The sequence below is a fragment of the Ochlerotatus camptorhynchus genome, unplaced genomic scaffold (genome assembly GCF_037179485.1).
Source record: "Ochlerotatus camptorhynchus isolate MF236.1 unplaced genomic scaffold, CSIRO-AGI_Acam_v1.1 ptg000856l, whole genome shotgun sequence".
NCBI lineage: Eukaryota > Metazoa > Arthropoda > Insecta > Diptera > Culicidae > Ochlerotatus > Ochlerotatus camptorhynchus.
Genome location: NW_027041315.1, coordinates 1,863 through 28,448, shown reverse-complemented (window position 1 = coordinate 28,448; position 26,586 = coordinate 1,863). Strand labels below are relative to the sequence as shown.

Below are 26,586 nucleotides of genomic sequence, written 5' to 3'. Positions count from 1 at the left end.
TTTACCACACTATATTTCAATCCACCAAAAATGCTTCAAAGTTAGTTCTTAAAAACGACCTAAACCTCGTAGAAAAGATTTTTGTTTCTCATTACCTACCACAGGAAATTAAAGAAGACTGAGTAAGAAGTACATTACAGGAACAACCAACACACAACTAAACAATGAGAGTCCGCTAAGCTTCGATGCCAAAGCCCAGAACAAGGCGAGGAGCAGAACTTGGAATGCGATATGAACGATGTAGAGCCTGTGAAGAATAAAGATCGATTATTTAATTTTATTACTATTTAGAAACTGGTTTCAACACATTTGTAAAAAAAATCAAGATTTTTTTAAGTTCAGTTTCGTTTGAATGCTTATCAAAAATGCTAACTTCGCTGAAATTGGACACATTAACCGTTATGTGCGTGAGGGATACCCGGGTACCGTAACCTGTCCTAATTCCGCGAAGCACCTAATACCGTGGGTTTTACAATAAACTTGAATATTTTGCGATGTACCTATATTGATTTTTTTTTCCAAATAATTATCGCAAACGTTAGCATATCGAGTCACCTTTCCTAATACATAACAAATTTTACAACTGATTACACACATGTTCAAAACAGAATATTGGTAGAATAAAACGTGGGGCACATTGCACATCTCGAAACGAAAGACTTTTTGTACGAACGCTTGTATGAAAAAGTTTTTCGTTTCGAGATGCGCAATGCGGCCCCGGATTTGGGGCTCTGTCGTACTTTTTAGTTCCTAATACCGTGGTTTGAGTGCAGCAGTAAAATGGTTTAATAAAACCACAATTGAACAAGACTCTGGGCAACGTTAGAAACAGAGGTTCTATTCATGATGCACCGCGCGTCTTTCACCTTTCAAAGCCCAGTTTCTCGTTGTTTTGAGATGCAAAAATGTATTTTTGAAAAACCTAAAATTCTCGAATGCATTAAAAAAAAGTTTTTGCTTTAAATCAATAGTATGCTAATTGTTTTTTTTTTAATAGTTTTAAATAAAAAACAATTAAAAATTGACGAAAATCATGAACACACTGAGAAGCTTTAATAAGTAATGACTATTTCAGGCATAACATTTGATAACGGCACAAAAGCATTTGTAAACAAACTTTCTAAGGCCCTTTACACGCGAACCAAAGTACGCTCACGCAAACCAGCAACATCATCGGCTAGGGGCAACTATCACCTTTCCGAAAGTGGTATTGGTTTGCGTGTGCGTACTTTGGTTCGCGTGTAAAGGGCCTTAGAAAGTTTGTTTACAAATGCTTTTGTGCCGTTATCAAATGTTATGCCTGATTTAATGGTTGATTGACATATATGAAACGATATTATGACATGATATGTTTAACCATTACCATTTTTTTATGATGTAAAAATATTGAAAGATAAATCACTGCGAATTCATTTTTTGCTAACTTATTTAAACTTCAAGCGTTCTTACTCCACGGTAATAGGGCTTGTCACGGTACCCAGCTTCCATTTAAATAATATGGTGTAGAAAAAAAAAATTAAAATCTCACGCACATAATGGTTCAAATTTACAAAAATCGTAGAACATCAACTTTCAGTAAACATTTTTTAAATTTTTCTGCTCGTTTTTTTTTATTTGTGCATAGGAAACTATTTTTTTTTGACTAAATAAATAGTTAAATGTTAACTAAAAGTCATATTATTATTTGTTGCTAATGAAAAATGGATGAAATGGAAACATGCATATTCGTAATTTTTGTATAGGCCTAATATTAGGCAATCTTATGCCGCCATTAGGGACATAAACCCTATAATGTCCATATAAGAAAATTACTCGAGAGCACATCTTGCACCCCTTGGACAGAATAAGGAAATGGATAAAATTAGGAATGAATAAAGTCAATATTTTTCGTGCTAAATTTGCAACACAGAAAGCTTCGCCACTTCCTGTACGACCAATTTCACGTCAACTCGGCCAGAGGTAGCAGCATTCCTATGCAACTTTGTGGATATGTAGTCTTTTTCTACATAAGCAACTGTGCATACAAAAAAATCTAGACTGTAATTTGACTGATCTTGTATCGATTTTTTTTATTATTAAAGAAATATACTTGCTGAAAAAAAATATGAGACTTACATAAATTTGGTCAATGAGTGAATTGCAGTTCAAGTTCAATTGTTTTATTGAAGTGTGGTCACCGACAAACCGACATGAATAACCATAGCAAAACAATAAAATTTCTGATCAAAGCACACTACTGACATCTGGCTCCGTGTTCGCGGGAAATTTTGAGCTATTCCATGAACCCGCATGCAAAAGTTATGAATTGGTTCGTGTCTGATCTATTCCGGACAAATTATTTTTATCTAGATAAAAAATCCTATGGTTTTGACAGTTCGGATCACTGCACATTTAAATCGGCCGTTTACGATTTTCGGGCATAATTCAGAATTAAGTGTTATGTCAGTTTGTCGGTGTCGTTATGCGAAGAGAAAATCGATGAAGAGAATCGATCAACGCAAGAAATTATATTAATTTTTTTTTTTCAAGAGTGACATTTCAATTTGTTTATTTGGCAAGGCTCAACTGTCTTAATAAACAATTACTTATTTATGTCTACACTGAAAAAATAAATTCAAAAGAAAGAAATACACTGAAGTCTTTTTTTACGCGGTACGTTTTTTACACGTTTTTTTTACACGGTAGTGCCGCTGAGTCGCAATTTACGCGGTACGTTTTTAACGATTTCTCGACAACGATATTACCTATCGACTTGATTCCAATCACATTATCCGTTTCAAGCTATAGGTAATCGAATGGCATACTTTAAAAAAAATCACAATTTTTGGTGTAAAAACATAAATTTTTTAAATATGTCTATATGGACCATAGCTTGCTATAATTACGAATGGCATCAAAATCCGATTTATAAAAAAAAAATTTAAGCATATGAAAAATCAAAATCTCGGTAGTTTTTTTTTTTTACGCGGCACGTATCCCCCGTGTAAAAAGCGACTCCAGTGTATACTTTTCTACACACTTAGTTTTTTCTACCGAGCTTGGCGGTGCAAATCTCGGCAAAAATAAGTTTCACTGAGATTTCAGCAAAAGAGACATTTGATTGCTGAGTCTTGGATAATGCTAGGGGCACGCAATAAACTTTAACTCCAACGGCAGCAGGCAACGGCTGTAATTAAATTAATTCCATTAACTACTGCTTTACTTACATTAATTACACAATGTAGAACATTAACTACTTTTTAACTCCATTAATTACAGTCGAAATTTCGTAATCAAAGTACATTAATTACTTTTTCAGTATAAAAGTACTGTACATTAGTTACGGATAGATAATTTTAATTATCGTCAGTACTACTTCAAAACGCATTAATTACATTAAGTACTTTTGATTGCATTTTAACTTCAACGCACCGGTTCTTTGTATTGCGTGCCCCTCGGGATAATGCTTAGCTGAATCTCAGTAAAATATTTTTTGCCGAGATTTGCACAGCCGAGCTCGGTAGAAAAAAACTAAGTGTGTATGAAAATAAGTAGGCATGTTGCTTAGCTAGTTTAAGTCTTCTAAATTTGCCGAACCTCTGAAGAGCTTTGAGTGTGTTGGTTTATTTCCTTTTAATTCCGTTATAATTGCTTATCTTTTAACAGATACGCGTATTTCGTCTACTACTTGCAGACTTCATCAGTGCCAAGTACTCAACACCAGGCATGGAAAATCATTTGCATTCATTTCGTGCATTCATTTACATTCATTTGCCTCTAACTTTTTTCTTGAACAGCATTCCGCGAAATGATATATAGAGCTTATGTAGGTTTTGTTATTAGCAACAACTTTTGTTTGCAAGTTAAATTCGTATCTCTTATGCATGACGAACCAGAGCGAACAGAAGCCACTACTGTTTTCCAGTGAATGTATTTTACAATCACTCAAAAATAGTAACAAGTTCTGCCCGCTCTAGTTCGTGATGCATAAGAGATACAGATTTGAGTTATGAACAAAAGTTGTAGTTAATAACAAAACCTACTAAAATTCTATACATCATTTTGCGGAATACTGTTGATGAAAAAAGTTAGAGGCAAATGAATGTAAAAGAATGTATGAAATGAAAGCAAATGATTTTCCATGCCTGCTCAACACCACCAGTTTACACACTTAATTTTTTTCGCCGAGATTCCAACAGCCTAGTATTTCTGCAATTTATTTTGCTGAGATTCAGTAAAACAATTGCCGAGACTCAGCAAACAAATATGATTTTGCTGAGATATCAGCTAACAAACAGATATTTTTTTTTTTTTTTTTGTAGTGATCCAGTGGCAGCAACTTGCTAAAACTCTACACTGGACCCCTTTTATTGATAAATTTTGCTTCTATGAGCCTCTATTTTAAATCAACACACAGACGTTCCTAGGCTATGGTGCCCGTTTGGTCACTGTTGTTTTTGTGCTGATCCAAATAGTTTTGATAATATAATTGCATTCTTGTTTTTTTAAAAGGTTGATTTTCATCCCAGTCTTGTCTTCTGTCGTCACTTATTTTGTCATTTTGTCTTGTGTATTAACCCCCACTTGTCTTGTTTATTGTGTCAACTTGTGTCTATTGTCCTTCCCCATCTGTTACTCTGTCATGACTAATTTCATTGATATATAAAAATAGTAATATCAATTACAGGATAATATGGTTATTTCTCGATTACTTTTTCAAAGGGAAGCACCAGCTCCTGCAAACAATGCATCCGATCGTCGATCCGGCGCAACCGGCATCTCGCACACGCTTATCAACACCACCAGCAGGTAGAGGAAAATTTCCCCTATCTGATGATAGTGCCAGCACGCGCGGGCGAGCCACCAGTTACGCCAAATCGACGACCAAACGCACCGCCTACAAAGCCGATACGCTCCCTTGAAAAAGTTATCGAGATTTCTACTAATTAATGAATTATTGACAATTACCTCTCATGATCCTTGGCTCTGATTTTAACTTACCACTTTTTGATTATTTATCAAATACCTCTCCCAGAATATATAACTCCCCGATGCTTTGTTGATTTCTGGTCTCATTTGGATTGGTCCTGAATTTGTTTGACATCCTGTTCGAAGTAATTCTTTGAGTTCCAGCTTGTACGTGTCTCACGTCATATGATTTGCCATTCATAAAGATAATGGGTTAAAAGGGAGTAAAACATACATAAAGGTAGATTAGTATTAGTTGTACTTGATCCAAACAATAGAAAGAAGCATAGATGACTTAGTAGAAAAATAAAACTAATAAATAACTAAAAGTGCAATGGATAAGTGTTAGTTCCGGGATCACTTCAGTGCCAGTAGTTATGCTAGCCTTGATCCGTATTCAGCCCTGCCGGCCCCTCAAGCACTATTTGCAGCAATTGTGATAAGATTATGCGACACTGCCACTACTACTATATTAGATGTATGACTTGTCAATTTTCGCAACGCAATGTCTTTCAATAAATCACTCAATCAATTTGATGTTTGAAAATTTGCTCAAAAGGGCTTTGTTGACACATCATACCTTACCGAAAACTAAAGCACAACAATCCTAATTCTTATTTCAAACCTATCAACATATTTAACACATCTTTCCTAAAATTTCACTTGTTCGTAAGCGCCTGGTTGAAGATATGACTTTCGCTATTGACATTGTCTGTAATTAACAAATGCACTAAATAGGAAGATTTATTATACTACTTCATAGGCTAGTCGCCTCCCTAAGCGGACCCCCCGCGTCCTATCTCTTATGTTAATTAACTTTCTGAATTCTATAATTGAAGTTTATTTAATAAATAACTGAAATCTCTAATCTACCTACATAACCCATGCTTTTAAACTACAATTTAACGTGTTTCAAGTACTTCTGGCTTTTACATATCTTATCTTATATCTTTGTTCGTCCCAGATGACACCTTCAAGTGACTAAAATGCTTCACTTTGAAGTTAGTTTCCAAGCTAATTTTAAATTGTATATTGTATAGGGTAAATGTTCCAACTACGCTCTCACGTTTCCACTATGTGGCACCACAAAAATACATATGGGTATGTCACAATAGAAGCACACCACAGTGGAAATCCCGAGCCATAGTTCAAACACTTATCCCAAATCAAAATGAAGCACATATTTTTTTTTTTTTTTTTTTTTTTTAACTCTTTATTTGTTCCAAATTCAAAATAAATTACATTTCATTTTTAACCTAGGTGCTCCAGTTACTACAGTAACTTACCAGCCTTAATTGTTATGATATATATCTAAGTGTTTTTACATTGTTCCTGTCTTGGCAATTCAGTATTTTAAACAGGTTTTTTAAACCTGCATGTCAGTATAACAATTGATAGCTTAAAACTAAATCTTATCTAAGTATAAAGGGAATTAATCGTTGCAATTGAGGATTGTAACGATTTTTGCCGGAAATTATTAATTATTTTGTTGGACATTTGTGCTAAAGTCTCAACATTCGAAATTCTATGTACCTCAGTAGTACTGTACCAGGGAGGCAACTTCAAAATCATCTTCAGAATTTTGTTCTGAATCCTTTGAAGTGCTTTTTTCCTGGTAGTGCAGCAACTAGACCATATTGGCACAGCGTAAAGCATGGCCGGTCTAAAAACTTGTTTAAATATTAGAAGTTTATTCGTCAGGCAAAGTTTGGATTTCCTGTTAATAAGAGGATACAAACATTTTGTATATTTGTTACATTTGGCTTGAATTCCCTCAATGTGATCTTTAAAAGTTAATTTATGGTCAAGTATTAATCCAAGATATTTCACTTGGTTTGACCAGGAAATTGGAACTCCGTTCATAGTGACTATGTGACTACTACTAGGTTTCAAAAAGGAAGCCCTGGGCTTATGTGGAAATATTATAAGTTGAGTTTTGGAAGCGTTGGGAGAAATCTTCCATTTTTGTAAATAAGAAGAGAAAATATCTAAACTTTTCTGCAGTCTGCTGCAAATAACACGAAGACTTCTTCCTTTAGCGGAAATGCCTGTGTCATCAGCGAACAAAGATTTGTGGCAACCCTGAGGCAAATCAGGGAGGTCCGAAGTGAAAATGTTATACAATATAGGCCCAAGAATGCTACCCTGAGGAACTCCTGCTCTAACAGGTAGTTGATTAGATTTGGAATTTTGATAATTTACCTGCAGAGTTCTGTCAGTTAAATAATTTTGAACTAATTTCATAATGTAAAGTGGAAAATTAAACTTTTTCAATTTAGCAATCAAACCTTCATGCCAAACACTGTCGAATGCTTTTTCTATGTCTAGAAGAGCAACTCCAGTTGAGTGGCCTTCCGATTTGTTTGAACGAATTAAATTGGTAACTCTTAAGAGTTGATGAGTAGTTGAATGCCCATGGCGAAATCCAAACTGCTCATCTGCAAAAATTGAGTTCGTATTGATGTGAAGCATCATTCTATTCAAAATTATTTTTTCAAAAAGTTTACTTATTGAAGAAAGCAAACTTATTGGACGGTAGCTAGAAGCTTCAGCTGGATTTTTATCCGGCTTCAAAATTGGAACAACTTTTGCATTTTTCCATTTATCAGGAAAGTATGCCAAATGGAAACATCTGTTAAATAATTTTACCAGGAAAGACAAGGTACTCTCTGGGAGTTTTTTGATGAGGATATAGAAAATTCCATCATCACCTGGAGCTTTCATATTTTGAAACTTTTTAGTTATAGACCTTACTTCGTCCAAATCAGTCCCCCAGGAATCATCAAAAATATTTTCCCGAGAGAAAATATTCAGAAAATCCCGAGCAACCTGATTCTTAATAGGACTAGTAAGACCCAAACTGAAATTATGGGAACTCTCGAATTGCTTAGCAAGTTTCTGAGCTTTTTCCAAATTTGTGATCAAAATTTTACCACCTTCTTTAAGCGCTGGAATTGGCTTTTGAGGTTTTTTCAAAATTTTTGTGAGTTTCCAAAAGGGTTTGGAACTCGGGTCTAATTTAGAAACATTATTTTCAAAAGTTTTGTTCCTCAGGGCAGAGAATCGCTTTTTAATTTGTTTTTGCAAATCCCGCCAGATAACTTTCATGGCAGGATCGCGTGTTCTTTGAAATTGTCTCCTACGGACATTTTTAAGACGGATCAAGAGCTGAAGATCATCGTCTATTATAATTGAATCGAATTTAACCTCGCATTTTGGTACTGAGGCAGCTCTTGCTTCAACTATAGAAGTAGTCAGAGATTCAAGAGCATAATTAATTTCATCTTTGGTTTGCAAAGGAATGTTTGGATCGAAGTTATATTCCATAAATGTTTGATATTGCTCCCAATCAGCCCTATGGTAATTGAAAGTAAAGCTGTTGGGATTAGAAATTATTTCTTGGGATATTTCAAAAGTTACTGGAAGGTGATCAGAACCGAAGTCAGCATGGGTAACCAATTGGCTACAAAGATGACATGAATCAGTTAAGACCAAATCAATAGTTGAGGGATTTCTTGCAGAAGAAAAGCATGTTGGGCTGTTTGGATATTGAATAGTGTAATAACCTGCAGAACAATCATCAAACAGAATATTACCATTGGAATTGCTTTGAGCATTATTCCATGAGCGGTGTTTTGCATTAAAATCACCAATAATGAAGAATTTAGACCTATGACGGGTAAGTTTCTGGAGGTCACCCTTGAGAAAATTCTTTTGCTGGCCTACGCATTGGAATGGCAAATAGGCAGCTATAAACGTAAGTTGTCCAAATTTTGTTTCAACAGAAACTCCCAAAGTTTCAAAAACTTTGGTTTCAAATGAAGAAAGAATTTTATGCTTGTCTATGAATAATGATGGCAACGCCACCACAGGGTCCATCAAGACGATCATTTCTATAAATCAAGTAATTTGCGTCCTTCTTAACCTTATGGTCAGGTTTAAGGAACGTTTCAGTTATAACGGCAATATGCACGTTATGAACTCTCAAAAAATTAAATAGCTCGTCTTCATTATCTTTAAGAGATCGAGCATTCCAATTTAAAATGTTTAATGCTTTAAAATCCATTACTGAATTTTAAAGTCATGACAATATTATTTGCAAATTTTACTCCAGTTTGAATAGCATCAAACATGGAGTTAGATTTAAGCATATCAGAAATCATGTCAATTAATGAATTCTGTAAAAATTCCATTTTAGGGGCAGTAATGCTTCCTAAGTCAAAATTGTCAAAATTTCCGTTAGTACGTTGGTTAGTATTTTGATATCTACCCGCTGCAATAGCAGCATAGGTAGCTCCATTAACTCGCTGAACATTGTTAGCAGCGAGGGGAGTAGGTACAGATGAAACATTTGAAGCAGGAGTGATATTTGTACCTACGGGTACGAATGTAGAATTTGTTCCTCGCTGACCGTTGTTAACAGCAGAGGAATTTGTACCTGGTCGGAAACGTGGAGCGTTTCCTACCTGTCGGTTCGAACGATATTGTAGGATCGCTTTGCGAGTCTTACATTCCCAAAAATTGGATTTGTGGTTTTCACCACAATTTGAACATTTAAATTTCTTAGGATCTTCCTTCACAGGACAGTCGTCCTTTGCGTGAGAGGAATCACCACAATTCATGCATTTAGCTGGCATGTAGCAATTTTTAGTTCCGTGACCCCATCCCTGGCACTTACGGCACTGAGTGAGGTTTTGGAAATTTCCTCCAGTCTTCCTGAAGTGTTCCCACTTCACTCGGACATGGAGCATAAGGCTAGCTTTTTCTAAGGCCTTAAGGTTGTTTAGTTCACTAGACTTGAAGTGAACTAAATAAAAATCATTAGAAATCCCGTTGCGCGAATCGCCAGGACGGGATTTCATTTTCATTTTGATTACTTGGAGTGGCACAACTCCAAGTAATTTTGCCAGTTCATCTTTGATCTGATCCAGGGATTCACCACTGGGCAGTCCTTTCATGAGAACCTTGAACACACGTTCAGTTTTGGTGTCGTAAGTAAAAAAATTGTGCTTCTTCTCAGTAAGATACTTGAGAAGACATTTAAATCCGTCCAAGGTTTCAGCCAATACACGGCATTCACCCCGACGTCCAATTTGTAGTGAAAACTTAACTTTCACGAAATTCAAAAGTTCCATGCGAAGAGCATGGAAATCGGTAGTGGTTATCACAATAGGGGGAATCTTTTCCTTCTTGGCATTAAGCCGGGAAAGTTTACTAGAATTTTTCTTGGATGATGGATCATTCTCATCATCCGTGAGCAAATCAAATTGATTACTCAAATTAATTTCTTCAGAAGGGGGGTCAAGAGTTTGCCCCTTTCTTTTGCGTTTAGGCGCCATGGCGGCAGTAAATTTTTTATCCAAATCGACTTCCAAGCAGATTACTATAAGAATCTGAAGGATCGAAGAGGAATTTTCCAAATCGATATCCAAGAAGGATTACCTCGGGTAGGGTCCAAACAAGGATCGAAGAGGAATAAGAGGAGTTGAACAAGGTAGAAAATTTTTACAGGTTGAGCACTGAAAAGTGCTGTTTAAATTTGTTGTAGCTTTAGGTAGTAGTAACACTTCCTTAAGCAAAAAGCAAATAGATCCGCACGGCAAGAGAGCACGATGCGAAATGATGAAGCACATATAAGATTAGTTACAATACCATGTACAAAAATGATGTTTAACATTGTTTTCTGAGTAATACTTCAATGAAAACAACAATGAAAGCTTGTCACGCAAATAGAAGGAGCACTGTTGGGCACTTTCTGAAATATTTCAATAGTATAATTCCCTTGCAAACCCAAATGAATCTATCTGCGTAAAAAATAAATAAAACAAGAGTGATTTGCGGCAAAACCCGCCAGTATCACACCCAACGTCAGTGCCTATACGTAAGCGTACTACGACGCGGCTCTCAATAAAAGGAGTAACAAGTGTGATACTATCACTGCTAGACTAGATCTTTGGTTCTCTCATGCAGCGGTTTATCAGAGAGGGGAAGCTTAGTAATCCCCATCGCCTGCCCATGTCGCCATTCTATCGCGGCATGAGCCAGCAACGCCGACCATAAACCTACCGTCTCTAACACTCCACTATAAAGCATGAAATTAAGCCCGCCCACCAACAGCAAGGTGCAAAAACTAGCCAAGGGGAGGGAGCTAACAAACAGATATTTTGCAGAGATATCAGCAAAAGTAAATGCCGAGATAATCGGCTGTTGGAGATTTTACCGAGCTATATTAAGTAGTAGAAAGTATTAAACACACAAAGTTTCATTGGATTCCGGGAGAGTTCTACCAACTCCATTTTATGATGAAATTATTCCTTCAATACTGATGTGTGAAATGTTGGCTCAATGTGAAAGTGACTTATGCCTTGTTCAGACTACAGAATGATTACATGTTATAGCGCTATCTTTATGGTGGTTTCTGTGTTGCAATTATTTGATAACCGTTATAACATGTTATAACATTGTAGTCTGAACGTACTATTAGTGAGTTATTAAAAATTTCAAACATGGTTTTCTCTTATACATTGCTTAAGATTGGAAAAAGCTCTTGTCGTTTTGTGTGAAATAATAAAAGGAAAACGTTGACGAGAGCTTTTTACAATCTAAAGCGATGTTTCAGAGAAAGCCATTTAGGAAATTTAATACATATATGCTAACAAGAAACTTAAAAATCACTTATGGATTACTTACACAGTATCCTTTTTCCTAGCTGCTTCAAGTGTTTTCGGTTGTTCATTATTCAGGTAGCGTCTGACTCCTTGAGCCAATCCGACAAAATATTCTGGCCATTTTAGTTCCGAAATATCGATGTTGAACAACTCGCGATCCAACGGCTGCAATCGTTGGCTTACTTCGAGCGTTCGAGGGTTGTTGAATTTCCACTCACTGAATATAAACTTTTCAAGTCTGTTCAACGATTCCCAAACATTAGTGTGCATTCGTACCAATCTAAAAAAATATAAACAATTTGATAAAACTGGAAAATTCATATGTTCGCTACTCATCCCGTACATTGGTCGTCCACCGAAAAGCTTCGTAAGGAAATCAAGGAAATATGCGGGCATAAAATGAACAAAAATTGCTGATATCTTGTACATCCACAAGCTAGGCAGAAATTTCAAGTGCGGATACCTGTAACGAAAGAATTAGTTAGGGACAAATGATAAATGAAGTGCAATGAAACATGGATCAATACAAAGTTATAAGGATTTATTTTTAGTAACAAATGAAGCTCAACAACCTAGAGGATACTAATAGCGAATTCGTTTATTATTCAGTTCCAACCTGGATCGGGTATCAAGATTTGATCTGCTTGTTTTCTGACAAATGTCAGTTTGATCGTTTGTTTTTAAAACCCAGCTCAGGTTGAGGTTCGCACTGACAAAAAGTTCGTTTTCGCACACCCCGATAATAAACGAATTCGCTATAAGACTGATGAGCAGGTTCCAATATATAACACAATGAATGATTTATACTTACCAAACAGCAGACTTCAACGGGTACTTGTGTAAATACTCATTCACTTGCTCTTTCACACTATCCCACCTGAAGGGATTGCATGTGCTTGAAGTGCAATGATAGATTGAAAGCTCTTTGAAGCTGAAATAAATGAAATAATAAATAATAAATAACCATAAGTCTTAGCTATTCGAATTAAGGAAAAAAAAACAAGCAAATTTTTTTTTTAAACTTTATTAAAGAGATTTTTAGCCTAAGGCTAGTTCATCTCTAAAACAAGCTAAGTCCCTTAAAGTGATACAGTCTGGATTGTGTCCGAGATTTACTGCAAGTCAGCCATCCAGCCGGTGATGTGTGGACGCTGTATCGTATCACCTTTTAAGAGCTGTTCACAAACTACTTGGATATATTTTGAGAGATTTTAGGCATCCCGTGAATGGTAATTGAAAAAAAACTACATAATTATATATTCCAAAAATGACATTTTTTTAAACATCATAACTTTTTAACCACTCGGCCGATTTGAATGATCGAAATATCAAATGAAAGGTTATAAAAAATACTTTTCAGAAAAAAATATATATATTTTTTTTAATTTGGAGTTTTATATAGAAGAACTTTGATTGTATGTGTTTTTATGCTTCATTTGTTACCAATGGGCTTAAAACGTTTTTATATTTTTCTTTAGAAATTTAGGCTTTTCTACACTAGACTAAGTAGACTAGAAATTTCAAAAAAATCGTAATTCAAAAACGAAGAAAAATACATCGCTGATTTTTTAATATGTTGTGTAGCTTAAATTTTCAAAGTAAAATATAAAAACGTGTTACGCCCATTGTCTACAAACCATGAAAACCATAAAAAAGACATTCAATAAAAGTTCTTCTATACAAAACTGCAAAAAAAAAAAAAAAAAAAAAATCTGAAAAGTATTTTTCATACCTTTTCATTTGATATTTTTATCATTCAAATCGGCAGAGTGGTTCAAAACTTATGATTTAAAAAAAAATCATTTTTGGAACAAATTGAAAAAATCAATTATTTGGACCACCCTAACATGGAAATGGGCACCCTACAGAGAAAATAAAAAAAAAATATGGCTCTAATATTTTTCAATAAGGAACAAAACTACCAATTGTTACGAAATTCTGAGAACCACTATATCGTTTTGCTATGGAATGGCTGTATATATATATATATATATTATTTATATAGGCAGCTCTTGCTTCAACTATAGAAGTAGTCAGAGATTCAAGAGCATTTTTTTTTATTATAGTCACTTTAACACTCTTGGGTCATTCGGGACTTGTCCGGGGGTGAGATTTGAGCTCGTGACTTTGGCGTGAGAGGTATGGATGTTAACCACTACACCGGGGTAGCCCCCAAGAGCAAGAGCATTATTATTTCATCTTTGGTTGCAAACGAATATTTGGATCAAAGTTATATTTCATAAATGTTCGATATTACTCCCAATCAGCGCTATGGTAATTGAAAGTAGAGATGTTTGGAATAGAAATTATTTCTTGGGATATATCAAAAGTTACTGGAAGGTGATCAGAGCCTAAGTCAGCATGGGTAGCTACAAAGTTGATATTAATCAGTTAAGACCAAATCAATAGTTGTGGGATTTCTTGCTGAAGAAAAGCATGTTGGGCTGTTTGGATATTCAATAGTGCAATAATCTGCATAACCATCATCAAACAGTATAATTGGAATTGCTTTGAGCATTATTCCATGAGCTGTGTATTGCATTAAAATTACAATAATGGAGAATTTAGACCTATGACGGGTAAGTTTCTTTTTTCATTTGAATGGCAAATAGGCAGCTATAAATGTAAGTTGTCCAAATTTTGTTTCGACAGAAACTCTCAAAGTTTCAAAAACTTTTGTTTCAAATGAAGAAAGAATTTTGTGTTTGATACGTCTATGAACAATGATGGCAACGCGACCATCGGCTCCATCAAGACGATCATTTCGATAAATGGAATAAATTAGCGTCCCTTTTAACCTTATGGTCAGGTTTAAGGAACGTTTCAGTTATAATGACATATGCACGCTATGAACTCTCAAAAAGTTAAATAGCTCGTCTTCATTATCTTTAAGAGATCGAGCATTCCAATTCAAAATATTTAATGCTTTAAAATCCATTACTGAATTTCAAAGTCATGGCAATATTGTTCGCAAATTTTACTCTAGTTTGAATAGCATCAAACATGGATTTAGTTTTAAGTATATCAGTAATCATATAAATTAATGATTTCTGTAAAAAAAATTCATTTTAGGAGCAGTAATGCTTCCTAAGTCAAAATTATCAAAATTTCATCCAGAAGTCAAGGAGGAGATCGGTCGGATGAAAAACAATAAAGCTGCTGGCATTGACCAACTACAAAGTGAGTTACTAAAATACGGGAGTGAAGGCACTATCTAGAGCATAGCACTACGCTATTACCAAGATTTGGGAGGAAGATATATAGCCGGAGGCATGTATGGATATTTTTGTTCACCAATGAAAATTTAGTCGATTGCTGAATTTAGGTATGGGCCCAAATTAGGGGCATTTAGGCCGATATTACATCCATTTCCCCTAAGTAAATAAATACAAAATCTTTTTTTTTATTTGGCTTTATTACATCCCTACTGGGACTTAACACTCCCACAGTTGATAATTTAGAGCTTTCTTGCCTGTGCCATTAGTATAATTATGTGGCAGTACAATCATATTCTATGCCCAGGGATGTCGTGAAATTTTATCAATGTATCTATATAATAAGTCTATCATTCATTTATCAGAAATTTCGTATAAAATAAATTACCTGTTCTGCTGTATATGAAATGCTGTAACGAGTATTTGGTTAACGACCATATCCACAGGAATATAGTCATATATAAGTTCAATTCCGACAGGAAGTCGACGGATTACTCCTTTGGCAGCTCCCATAAGAAATCCTTGAGGTCCATTTTTGGAAATCGTCCATCCAGGTACAGGATCTTTCCACGCACCAGTAACTGAAAATAAAATAAGGTTAACAAGCATTCACTTATGTTTACTCTTATAGGGGAACTAGGGGCAAAAAGGTCACCCGGGGGATGAGTGCCATCCTCAATATATTTTGAAAATGAAATCATTTCAATCCTATCTCACGATGAACCTATGCACGGTATTCCTATGAAGCATTCTAAAAAGTTCTGTCCGAATCGAAGTCGTAAAAAAATGCAAAAAATCATTTAGTGTTGATGCATTGAAAAGCTAGTTTTTTATAAGAATAAGGCATCATAAAATAAGGTTTTCGAAATTTCCAATTTATTTTTTTCACAATTTCTGCATTGAGACGTCACTATTGATGGTTGATTGAAACATTAGTAACAATAAATTATTAAATATTTTCTTTAATTAATCAAAAATTATATTCCTAAAAATAAACTTTATACGGGGCAAGAGTATCACCCCTACATTTATGTATTAAATTGTACAAAACTGTTCAGAAATTAGCACAATTGGGCATTTATGTTTCCAAAATACATTGTCTTCGTGAAATTTGGGAAAACAAACTGTATAAAATAGTATCAAAAATAGTTTCCATTTGAATTCTTTGACGCGCATGGTTTATATGTTTTTGATAAAAAAAATATCAATATTATAGTGGAATAAACAATAAAAGCAGTTGCTGTCATACCTAAGAATAGTAATTTGTTGTTTAGAAATGAACATTTATCAGTTTCACTTCATTTTAGACATATGGTCTTTTTGAAAAAAATAATTAACATTTTTTGATGGGGTTTAATTTTAATTTCAATGATGACACATGGAGACAAGTTTATAAACTTACAATTCGGTTCACGAACTCCTATAAATATTCACGGAATCGCATATTAAAACGCGTTATCGTTAGGGTGACCTTCTTGCCCCTAGTTCCCCTATCTAGGATAACGGTACATGAAAAATTAAGATGATCCTTGACATAGGAAGAAAACAATTGTAACCTACGTGTTACAATTTGTTCCGTGTTTCAATTTACTTTGATGTATTTTTTAAAAATTCAAAATCAGTTTTTTTCGACGCGTTATTTTAGATTGCAAAAAGCTCGCGTCATATTGTGTAAAATACCAAAAGGAATCGAATAGTGCGAGCTTTTTGCCATATGAAATAATGCGTCGGAAAAAACAGCTTATGAAATTTTCCAAAAAGCATCAAAGTAAATTGAAGCTTAATCAATTATTGTACTACTGTTTGTATATGAGCCTTGCTAATATATTGGACGGAACTTATCGTGTGTCCTTGGACCTTCTAACTCTCGAATTGAAGCTTTTTGCAGTCATATGAAATAATTGCTAACAGTGAGAAACAAATTTATAACTTAATCATAGTCCATTTGATTGTTTATCACTGTGAATCATGCCAGTGAATTATAGATTTTCTACACATATCGCTGTGAAGAAACTGTAAACTATAAATGAAATTTATATCTGTAGGTGTAAAAGGTTGGAACCAGTTTGATTTTGTTTGCCAGTCTGATTGAGATGTTCATTCTTTTAAAGCTAAATCGTAAAAAGGTGGGACCATCATAATCATTGTTATATTCAATTTCAAACACTTACTCATACTTGGCCGTACAATGCCACACGGAAATAATGCAGCACACTTGTTTACTTCATGTTCGGCCAAATGTTTTGTGAATGTGTACGTGTTCGGATGATCCATTAACAATCTGTTAAGAATAGAGAAAAAAGTACTGGATTAAATGACCGTTCTGTCAATTAATGATAGCATGTTGCAATTGATATTAATTTTGAACCAAGGTTCCAAATACTCATTTCCTGAAAAAAAAAATTGATTTGGAATAATATAATCATTAGATGATATTATTATATTTTGTACTACAGTAATGAACCGAATTTGTCAGTCCGTTTTGAAAATCGTTTTTATTGTTCAAAACATGAACGTAAAGGATTTGAAATTAAGGTTATGTTGGCCATTTGGCATAAATGTAAAAAAAAAACTTATACCGATAAATAGAGGTCTTACCATCTGGGCTGAACTTCAACGGAATAAGGTAGAACAGCCCTTAATAAAAAGAAGGGAAAATAATGATATAATAGATATTTTTCTTTCTTTTGAACATGAGCTTTTCTGAAAAACGGCGTTATGCCAAACAATATTATTGTTGAGACGCCGCTTGGACACCCCTAGTTAACGAGCATAGCTGCAGCATGACAGCTCGCGCGCTGGAGTGTTAGTAGTAGAAAGTACAAAACAATACAGATGATAGTGGAGATAGTACATAAGGAAAACAAAACAAAACAGATAGAAAAGGATAAGTTCGCCATTGCAACAAAAGTCGGTTGTTTACGGTGCAATTTGTAGCAATTAAATTCAACAGTAAAAGTGGTTTATTGAGTTCAATTTCGCAATTAGCTAACAGATAGTGCAACAAGAATCGGTCGGTTCAAATCGTGGTTCAAAGCTGTAAGTAGTGAGAAGAAGTGAGATTAATTCATTTACTTACCTGATTGTGTTTCTCCCAGAAAACCCACCAAACAGATTACGGTGAGGGTAGCGGTACTCAAGTTCGCCAAATTGAGGGAAATCAGAAAACGGAGTCTAGTGGTAAAGGAAACCACTTTGTTGTGAGTAATTTACTTAATTATTATTATGATTATTTATTGATGATAAATAAATTACAGTTTAAGCGTTGCATCAAAAAAAAAGTTGCTGCTTTAAAAATTTGGTTTCCCTTCGGGAACATTCTTAAAAACAAAGTGACACTCAAAGTGTCCAAGTGAGAAGTCGGACCTGCCACAAAATGACATCCGATTCCGAATCCGTGAAGGACAAAACCGTCCTTAATCTCACGGAAACTCCGTGTGGGATTTGCGGTCCATCAACGTGCGCGGAAGAGATGATCGGCTGCGACGGGTGTTCCGAATGGTTCCATTCCCGTTGCGTGGGCATCTCGGAGGGCAAATCGATGAAGAAGTGGTACTGCCAAAGTAAAGCCTGTCAGGAGAAGGCCCAGGAGTACCAAAAGCAGAAGGACGCCAAGAAGCAGGCTCGGAGCAAGAAGCAAACTGACGAGTCTGACAAATCCAGCGTCAACTCTCGCTTAGGGGCGTCTAGCGTGGAGGCAAAAGTGCGGGCGCTAGAAGAACGTCAGAAGAAGCAATACGAAGAGCTGGCGGTGGAGCTGCAGCTGCGAAAAAAGGAAAGGGAGATGCAGCGTGCGTTCGAAAGTAAGAAGATGGAGTTGGAGCTGCAGATGCGCGCGGAAGAAGAAAAGGAGCAAAAGGCTTGGCAAGCGGAGATGCTCAAGAAGAAGATGGAGCAGATCAAGCGGATGAAGGCGAACCAGAAATCGTTCGAGGAACAAATGGCGGATCTTGATCAGGAGTTAGCAGGGCTTTCGGCCGTCAAAAAGCCCGTAGTAAATAAAGTAGTCCGAAACGAGATGCGAGCGGAACCTAGCGGTAAATACAACAAAAACCAGTTGAAGCTGAGTAAGGAGAACGTGAAGAAGCTACTCGATGACGACGAATACACCGATGAGCAAGACGACGAAGAAACTGACGATGAGGACGATCAAGACGACGACAAATCCGATGATACAAGCCTATCCGAAGCATCGCTGGAAGAGGAAATCGTGAAGCCGAAAAAGGTTAAGAGGATCGGACCGACAAAAGCCCAGCTGGCCGCGAGAAAGGGATTAACGTACAAACTTCCCAAATTCTCGGGCAATCCAGCGCAATGGCCATTGTTTCACGCGGCCTACAAAGCATCCAACGATGCATGTGGTTACATGAACCACGAGAACCTGATGCGATTGCAGGAAGCCCTTGAAGGTGACGCCCTCGAGCTGGTATCTGGTCAGCTGCTTCTTCCAGAATCTATTCCGAAGGTCATCGAGAAACTTCGCAGACATTACGGCCGTCCGGAGCAACTGCTTCAAAGTCTTCTAGACAAAGTTAACCAGCTGGAACCTCCAAAAGCGGATAACCTGTGGAGCTTTGTCCCATTTGGAAACACTGTGGAGCAACTCTGCGGACATCTGGAGGCCGCGGGACTTCGACATCATCTCGTCAACCCGCTTCTGATAAAATCTCTGGTTGCCAAACTACCCGATCGGGAAAAGCGTGAATGGGTTCACTACTGGAGAGGCAAGAAGGAACCAACGCTACGAACGCTAACGGATTTCCTGATGGACATCGTGTCGGATGCTTGCGAGGCCAATGTCGATATCGATTTCAAGCCATCATACCAGTCAAAAAGTGGGCCATCGTCCTGGAAGAAGACGCCGAAGGAGAAAGGTGCGCTGTACTGCCACAACGAAGCCAATGGTCCAGGTCCCAGTTCGAACGACCGGAAAAGATTGAAGCCATGCAATCAATGTAACAGCACGGAACACCGTCTTCGGCACTGCGCGGATTTCAGGAAGCTTCGGTATGCGGACCGGATGAAGGTAGTAACTCGCGACAAACTATGCAACGTGTGCCTCAATGATCATGGAGGGCATTGCAAGTTTAAAATCCGCTGTAACGTCAGCGATTGCAGGGAGTTCCACAATCCGCTGATGCATCCAGTGAGAAACGCTGTTGGAATGAGCGCACATATTCGTTCCAACTGCACGGTCATGTTCCGTATGGTTCCGGTACAGCTCCACTGTGGTGGAAAATCGATCACGGTGCTAGCGTTTCTAGACGAGGGTGCCTCCGTCACGTTGGTAGAGAAGAAACTAGCTGATCGGCTGGGCGTCGTCGGAGTACAGGAGCGATTGACGATCAAGTGGACGGCCGATATCACGCGCGAAGAGAAGGAGTCCCGGCGGATGAATCTGTGGGCGTCGGGTGTTAGTGCCGATGCGGGCAACAAGCTGCTGCTGCATAGTGTCCGTACGGTTGGAAAACTGATGCTGCCACGCCAGAGGCTGGATTTCAAAGAGCTTGCCGCACAATATCACCACATGCGAGGATTGTCAATCGAGTCGTACGACGGGCAACCGGAACTACTCATCGGACTGAACAATATTCACTCGTTTGCTCCGATAGAGGCGAAGGTTGGTGCACCGGCAGATCCGATCGCGGTTCGGTGCAAACTTGGATGGACGGTATACGGTCCAAGGCACTCCACCACGGTTGCAGCGGGAAATTACTTCGGATACCACCAAGGAACCACCAACGAGGACCTACACGAACTGCCTAAAAGCCATTACGCTCTGGAGGAATCGGTGGTGGCTGTACAGCAGGAGTCTACGGAGGATAAACGAGCACGGGAAATTCTCGAGCGGACGACCAAACGGATCGGCGAACGCTTCGAAACCGGCCTACTGTGGAAAACAGATGATCCACGGTTTCCGGAAAGTTTCCATATGGCCGTCAGAAGAATGAACCAGCTGGAGAGGCGTCTAGAGAGGAATCCGGAGTTACACAAAAACGTCTGCAAGCAGATCGACGAATATCAGGAGAAAGCCTATGCACACCTGGCTACCAAGGATGAATTAGCTGGAACTTCTCCCAACGAGGTATGGTATCTCCCACTCAGCGTAGTGCAAAACCCCAAAAAACCAGGTAAGATACGTCTTGTGTGGGATGCGGCAGCGACGGTGCAAGGGATTTCTCTGAATTCACAGTTGCTGAAAGGGCCCGACATGCTGGTTCCGCTGATCAAGGTTCTCTTCGGTTTTCGCGAATGGCGAATTGCGTTCGGTGGAGATTTGAAGGAGATGTTTCACCAAATGAAGATTCGCGCCGAAGACAAGCAAAATCAGCGATTCGTTTTAAGGAAATCTCCGGACGATTCGCCAAACATCTACGTCATAGACGTGGTGACATTCGGATCGACAAGCTCTCCTTGCTCGGCTCAGTTTGTCAAGAACCGCAACGCTGAAGAATTCGCCGCTCAGTATCCCGAAGCAGCTGCTGCCATCATACATCGCCACTACGTCGATGATTACTTCGACAGCGTCGACTCGGTGGAAAAGGCTGTGAAGTTGGCGCAGGAGGTGTGCTTGGTCCACCAGAAAGCAGGCTTCGAAATCCGGAACTGGGTTTCCAATGCCCCAGAAATTCTCCAGGCTCTGGGAGAGCCAAAGCCGCCCGTTCCAGTACACTTCGGGCGCGACAAGGAGACATCTAAGGAAAGAGTTCTGGGAGTCATCTGGTATCCAGACATGGATGAGTTCGCATTCTCGACGATGCATCGTGAGGAGTTGAAGCCGTACCTGTACGAAGGAAAACGACCAACGAAAAGGCTTGTTGCTAGCTATGTGATGGGATTCACCATACACGGCAAAATCATTATTCAACATCTGTGGCGTTCGAACTGCGATTGGGACCAAGAAATCGATGCCATTTCCTGGGAGTTGTGGAAGCGTTGGACAAATCTTCTGCCAGAGGTTGAACCTATCTGGATTCCACGTTGCTATATCGGTAGTGCCAAGGCTGCCGAAGTCGACTCGATGGAAGTACACATCTTCACCGACGCCAGCGAACATGGATACGGCTGCGTAGCATACTTGAGAGCGGTCATCGAAGGAGAAGTTCACTGCAGTCTGATGATGTCCCGGGCGAAGGTGGCGCCGATAAAACGTCAATCGATTCCACGCCTGGAGTTGATGGGTGCTCGGATGAGTCAAACGATCCTGGGCACGCACTCTTATCAGATCAGTCGCACCGTTTTCTGGACGGACTCTCGCACTGTGTGCAGTTGGCTCAATTCCGATCAACACCGATATAAGCAATTCGTTGCATTCCGGGTCGGTGAGATTCAAGAGCTGACGAAGGTAGAAGATTGGAGATGGATTTCGACCAAGCTGAACATCGCAGACGTGCTGACGAAGTGGGGACAAGGTCCGCCGTTGCAAAGTGAAGGAGAATGGTTTAACGGGCCAGCGTTCCTGTATCGGTCGCAAGAGCAGTGGCCAAAGCAAGAGACGGTGATGAAGGGCTCGGATGGAGAGCGTGGTGAACCTAGCGGCGATGGAGGTAAGGAAAATCCTAGAATGCCGGATGTTACGGGCCGGGGTGTTGAGACGCCGCTTGGACACCCCTAGTTAACGAGCATAGCTGCAGCATGACAGCTCGCGCGCTGGAGTGTTAGTAGTAGAAAGTACAAAACAATACAGATGATAGTGGAGATAGTACATAAGGAAAACAAAACAAAACAGATAGAAAAGGATAAGTTCGCCATTGCAACAAAAGTCGGTTGTTTACGGTGCAATTTGTAGCAATTAAATTCAACAGTAAAAGTGGTTTATTGAGTTCAATTTCGCAATTAGCTAACAGATAGTGCAACAAGAATCGGTCGGTTCAAATCGTGGTTCAAAGCTGTAAGTAGTGAGAAGAAGTGAGATTAATTCATTTACTTACCTGATTGTGTTTCTCCCAGAAAACCCACCAAACAGATTACGGTGAGGGTAGCGGTACTCAAGTTCGCCAAATTGAGGGAAATCAGAAAACGGAGTCTAGTGGTAAAGGAAACCACTTTGTTGTGAGTAATTTACTTAATTATTATTATGATTATTTATTGATGATAAATAAATTACAGTTTAAGCGTTGCATCAAAAAAAAAGTTGCTGCTTTAAAAATTTGGTTTCCCTTCGGGAACAATTATGATAAACGGGGTAGAGCCCTAGGTCTGTCGAAGACAACTCACAGTCTCCTTCAGACTGCTGCGATGGATTTCAAATAAATCAAATCAATGCATGACTATCCCGTAGCCAATGTTGTTGAGTAGATTTTTTAACTAATCATGTTTGTATTCATTCGTGAAGTTAACAATTTACATAGTTGGTTATGCTCAACGTCAAATATCAGACTTAAAGCTGTCATTTTTATACGATAGATGAGAATATGAGAGTATACAGTTGATACGGCAGAGTACGACAGTGTGAAAATTGTATATAGAGAGTAGAAACCGAGCAAAGGTGAATTTTGAGGAAGTTACGAATTAGGTTGATCATCATTTCACACTACCGTACTCTAACGGAACTATAAAAAAATCATCTATCATATACACGGAGAAAAAATACTACCCAAAATTTGAGTTCTTTAACAAGCCTCTCACTTGCACTCTTTATTGTTGTCAAAAAAGGAACGAGAGATTCGATCCAACGATATAGTTCACCCCAATAAGTTGCTTTTGAGTAAATTGCATATTCTCCAATTTACGTGAATTAAACTTAATTTTGGGTAGAATATACTTAAGAGTAGGTATTTTTTTTTGCTGGTGTTAAATGGAAACTACTAAATGCGATTTGTTATTGGGCTGAACCCCGGAATTGAGGGAAAAGTACTTAATTTTGGGTATTTTTTCATCTCCGTGTACAAATGACCACTTTAAGTCTGATATTTGACGTTAAGCATTATCAACTATGTAGATTTTTTTCGTTTTTCGATAGCAGTTAGAGCAACCGGTGAACACTCGTGTTTATTTCAGTAACCGTGGGGACGTAATTTTTGATTAGCCCCGGTCCCTTTCAAGTTGTATCATTATTTATGTATGGTCCTAATATTTGAAATGACGTTTCACATTCATCTAGTGATGGCCGATTTTCATTCGAATTATCGATTAATCGATTAACGAACCGAAAAGTAAAATATTTGTAATCGGTTATATCATGCCGATATAAGCATTAACTTCTTTAGAGGATCATCACCGATCGTTTCAAACATGTGCTGCACTCTCATTGGTGGAAAAATGGTAGCACAGCGAACAAAAAAATCGATTAGTTTTTAATCGAGTAATTAAAAAATGGGACACCTCTGATTTTGGTGTGTTTGTTTTGATCAAAATGAGCGCAAAATTTCATCTCTTCCGAGGGGCACCAAAACCACAAAATTACCTTAAATACGGGGGGTATTCATTGCATGAAAGGGACCGTGAAAGAGGACACTAAAATAGAAAGTTTTTCTTCCGACAGTTTCATCTTAGTATTCATCTTTGGTTAGAGTGTGGCGCTACGAGAAGATTGTGTACATGTACTGGTAGAATAACATTCTTGTAAAAGAATCAGTATCACTGAAAAACCTACCAAACAAAGTTGTAAGTGTAACTCTGTCATTAAGGGCAGGGTATTATCAGAAAATGAGCAGTTCCACGCCAAATGACGAATCGATCAGACACAACCTTCTCCGATTTTCTTGAAAATTTGCACAATTGTTTATTATGGGCGTCATTTATATTCTCGCTAAAATTTGGAAATTTTGAATCTTACTGTTACGTATTCGATATTGTTTAACAAATCATAACTTAAAAATGTCACTTCTTAACGAAATGATGTTGAAAAAAATATAGGGGAAGTGCACCAGTATTGGCCAAAGGTTCCTATTTTGGCCACACCTCAGAAAACCGATTAAATTACAATATTCGTGCATTTTGTGGTCGAAATGTTTATGTACATCGATGAATATGATTTGTACCATTTTTTTATTTTTTATTAAAAAGCTCATGTAAAATGCTAGGTAAAATCGAAGACAACAAATCAAGAAGTCTTGCAACTCTTCCATTTTCTCATACGAACGCTATGAGACAGGTACAATCGCGTCATCTGCCGCTCAAAGTTAAATGCTTCGAACGAATTTGATAGCAAAGATTACATCCTCAGAAGAAGGTTTTGTGTATTTGCTCATTATTCTATGCGTTGCTTCCACCTTCACTCAAGCGCAGCGCCACTGTATCTGTTGCTTGGATTCTGGCAAAGTTGCCAGTCTTCTTGATTTGTTGTCTTCGGTAAAATGCTAACCTCTATGAAATTATTCAACATAAAACAACAACTTTTACGCATATGTAGAACAACAACCTCTACTAAAATTTTTGAACTTTTTGATTTCTTTGTCTCAGATGTCATTTCGATTGGAAGTGACGTTTTCGCGTTATGATTTGAGGAAAAATATCAAAAACGCCATTTTGAATGTTTTTGAAAAATTTAAATTTAAAAATTTAAAATGGCAACTTTTAGCTAATTTAAAATGGCCAACTTTTAGCGAAAATGTGACTGACCACCCATAACAAGAAATTGTGCAAAGTTACATGCAAATTGGAGAAGGTCAAGTCTGAAATTTAATGTTTTTGCTATTTGACCTCGAAGTGCTCAAATGTTACTGATTGGAGCTTACCTCTATAAGTGGTTTGCATACATAAATCTCTTTATATTAAAATTGATTTTCGATATGTTCAATAAGAATTATCCCGAATAAAGGTAGTCATATGAGAATTGTACCAATACCATATACTATTACTTACTTTTCAGTCAGTTGATCAAGAGCATCGTCGCTCAAAGAGTTCACCAAATCAATGATTTTTTCTGCATCCTCGTGCACTGGATACAACTTTTCATCTGCTTCCTTGAGGTAGGAGTTTACATAAGCACTAGATACATGCACCATGCACTGAAATTGTAGGAAAACTAGAGATTAATTTCGAGAGCATAGGATTTTTTGAATTACACTATTCGAAAAAAAAAACGGTTTTTATTGCATGTCATTTTTTCTTGTTTAGGAAATGATACTGAAAATAAGAACAATTGCTTGGATGGAGAGTTTTTTACGAAAATGGTGAAAAGGCTGCCTACTGGTGGGAATTGAACCCACACTTCCCAATACGCTAAACGGGCGCTTTACCACTTACCGTTACCGTTGACGGAAATGTAAAAATTCTATCACAATTAATTACGTCCTTGATTCGCTCTTTCTCTGTATGGTCTACTGTATGTTGTAGCCTATACAGAAAAGGAGAAAAGGATCGAGCGTAACAATAATGTTCTCATGAATATGAATAGAGGTAAGCTTTTTCAGGATATTTACACAAGTCATGACCGGGATTACCAGTATTTCTCATACCTTCCTGAGCCAATGAGTGATATTGTAGTTAATAATGTTACCCTCAACGAAATCTTACATTCACTAAATACATTGGATGCAGGACCAGATGGATTGCCACCTGTATTCTTGAAATCAGTATCGCAGAAGACAGTAACGCCATTGTTTTGGCAATTTAGGAGGAATCGTTTTTGATTCCAATTTTCAAAAATGGAAAAAAAATCAGACTCAAAAAATTACCGTGGAGTTGCTATATTGTCATGCATTCCTAAACTCTTTGAATCTATAATAAATCAAAATGTTTTCGCACAAGTTAAACATTTAATTACAGGCAAACAGCTATTCAAATTATCTAAGTTAGGTTTTAGTCAAAGT

The 26,586-nt window shown here is 37.6% G+C and overlaps 1 protein-coding gene across 1 annotated transcript; it reads right to left on the bottom strand.

Annotated features, from left to right (window-relative positions):
* LOC135715333 (putative fatty acyl-CoA reductase CG8306) lies at positions 1–25,808 on the bottom strand. The gene is made up of 7 exons (XM_065238656.1): positions 25,637–25,808; positions 17,002–17,111; positions 15,219–15,411; positions 12,427–12,546; positions 11,959–12,078; positions 11,638–11,895; positions 1–247 (listed from the first exon to the last, which is right to left on the bottom strand). Exons 1-7 carry the CDS (start codon positions 25,777–25,779, stop codon positions 109–111), a joined length of 1,083 nt encoding a protein of 360 aa, XP_065094728.1. The 5' UTR covers positions 25,780–25,808; the 3' UTR covers positions 1–108.
* Positions 25,809–26,586: the final 778 nt, after the last annotated feature.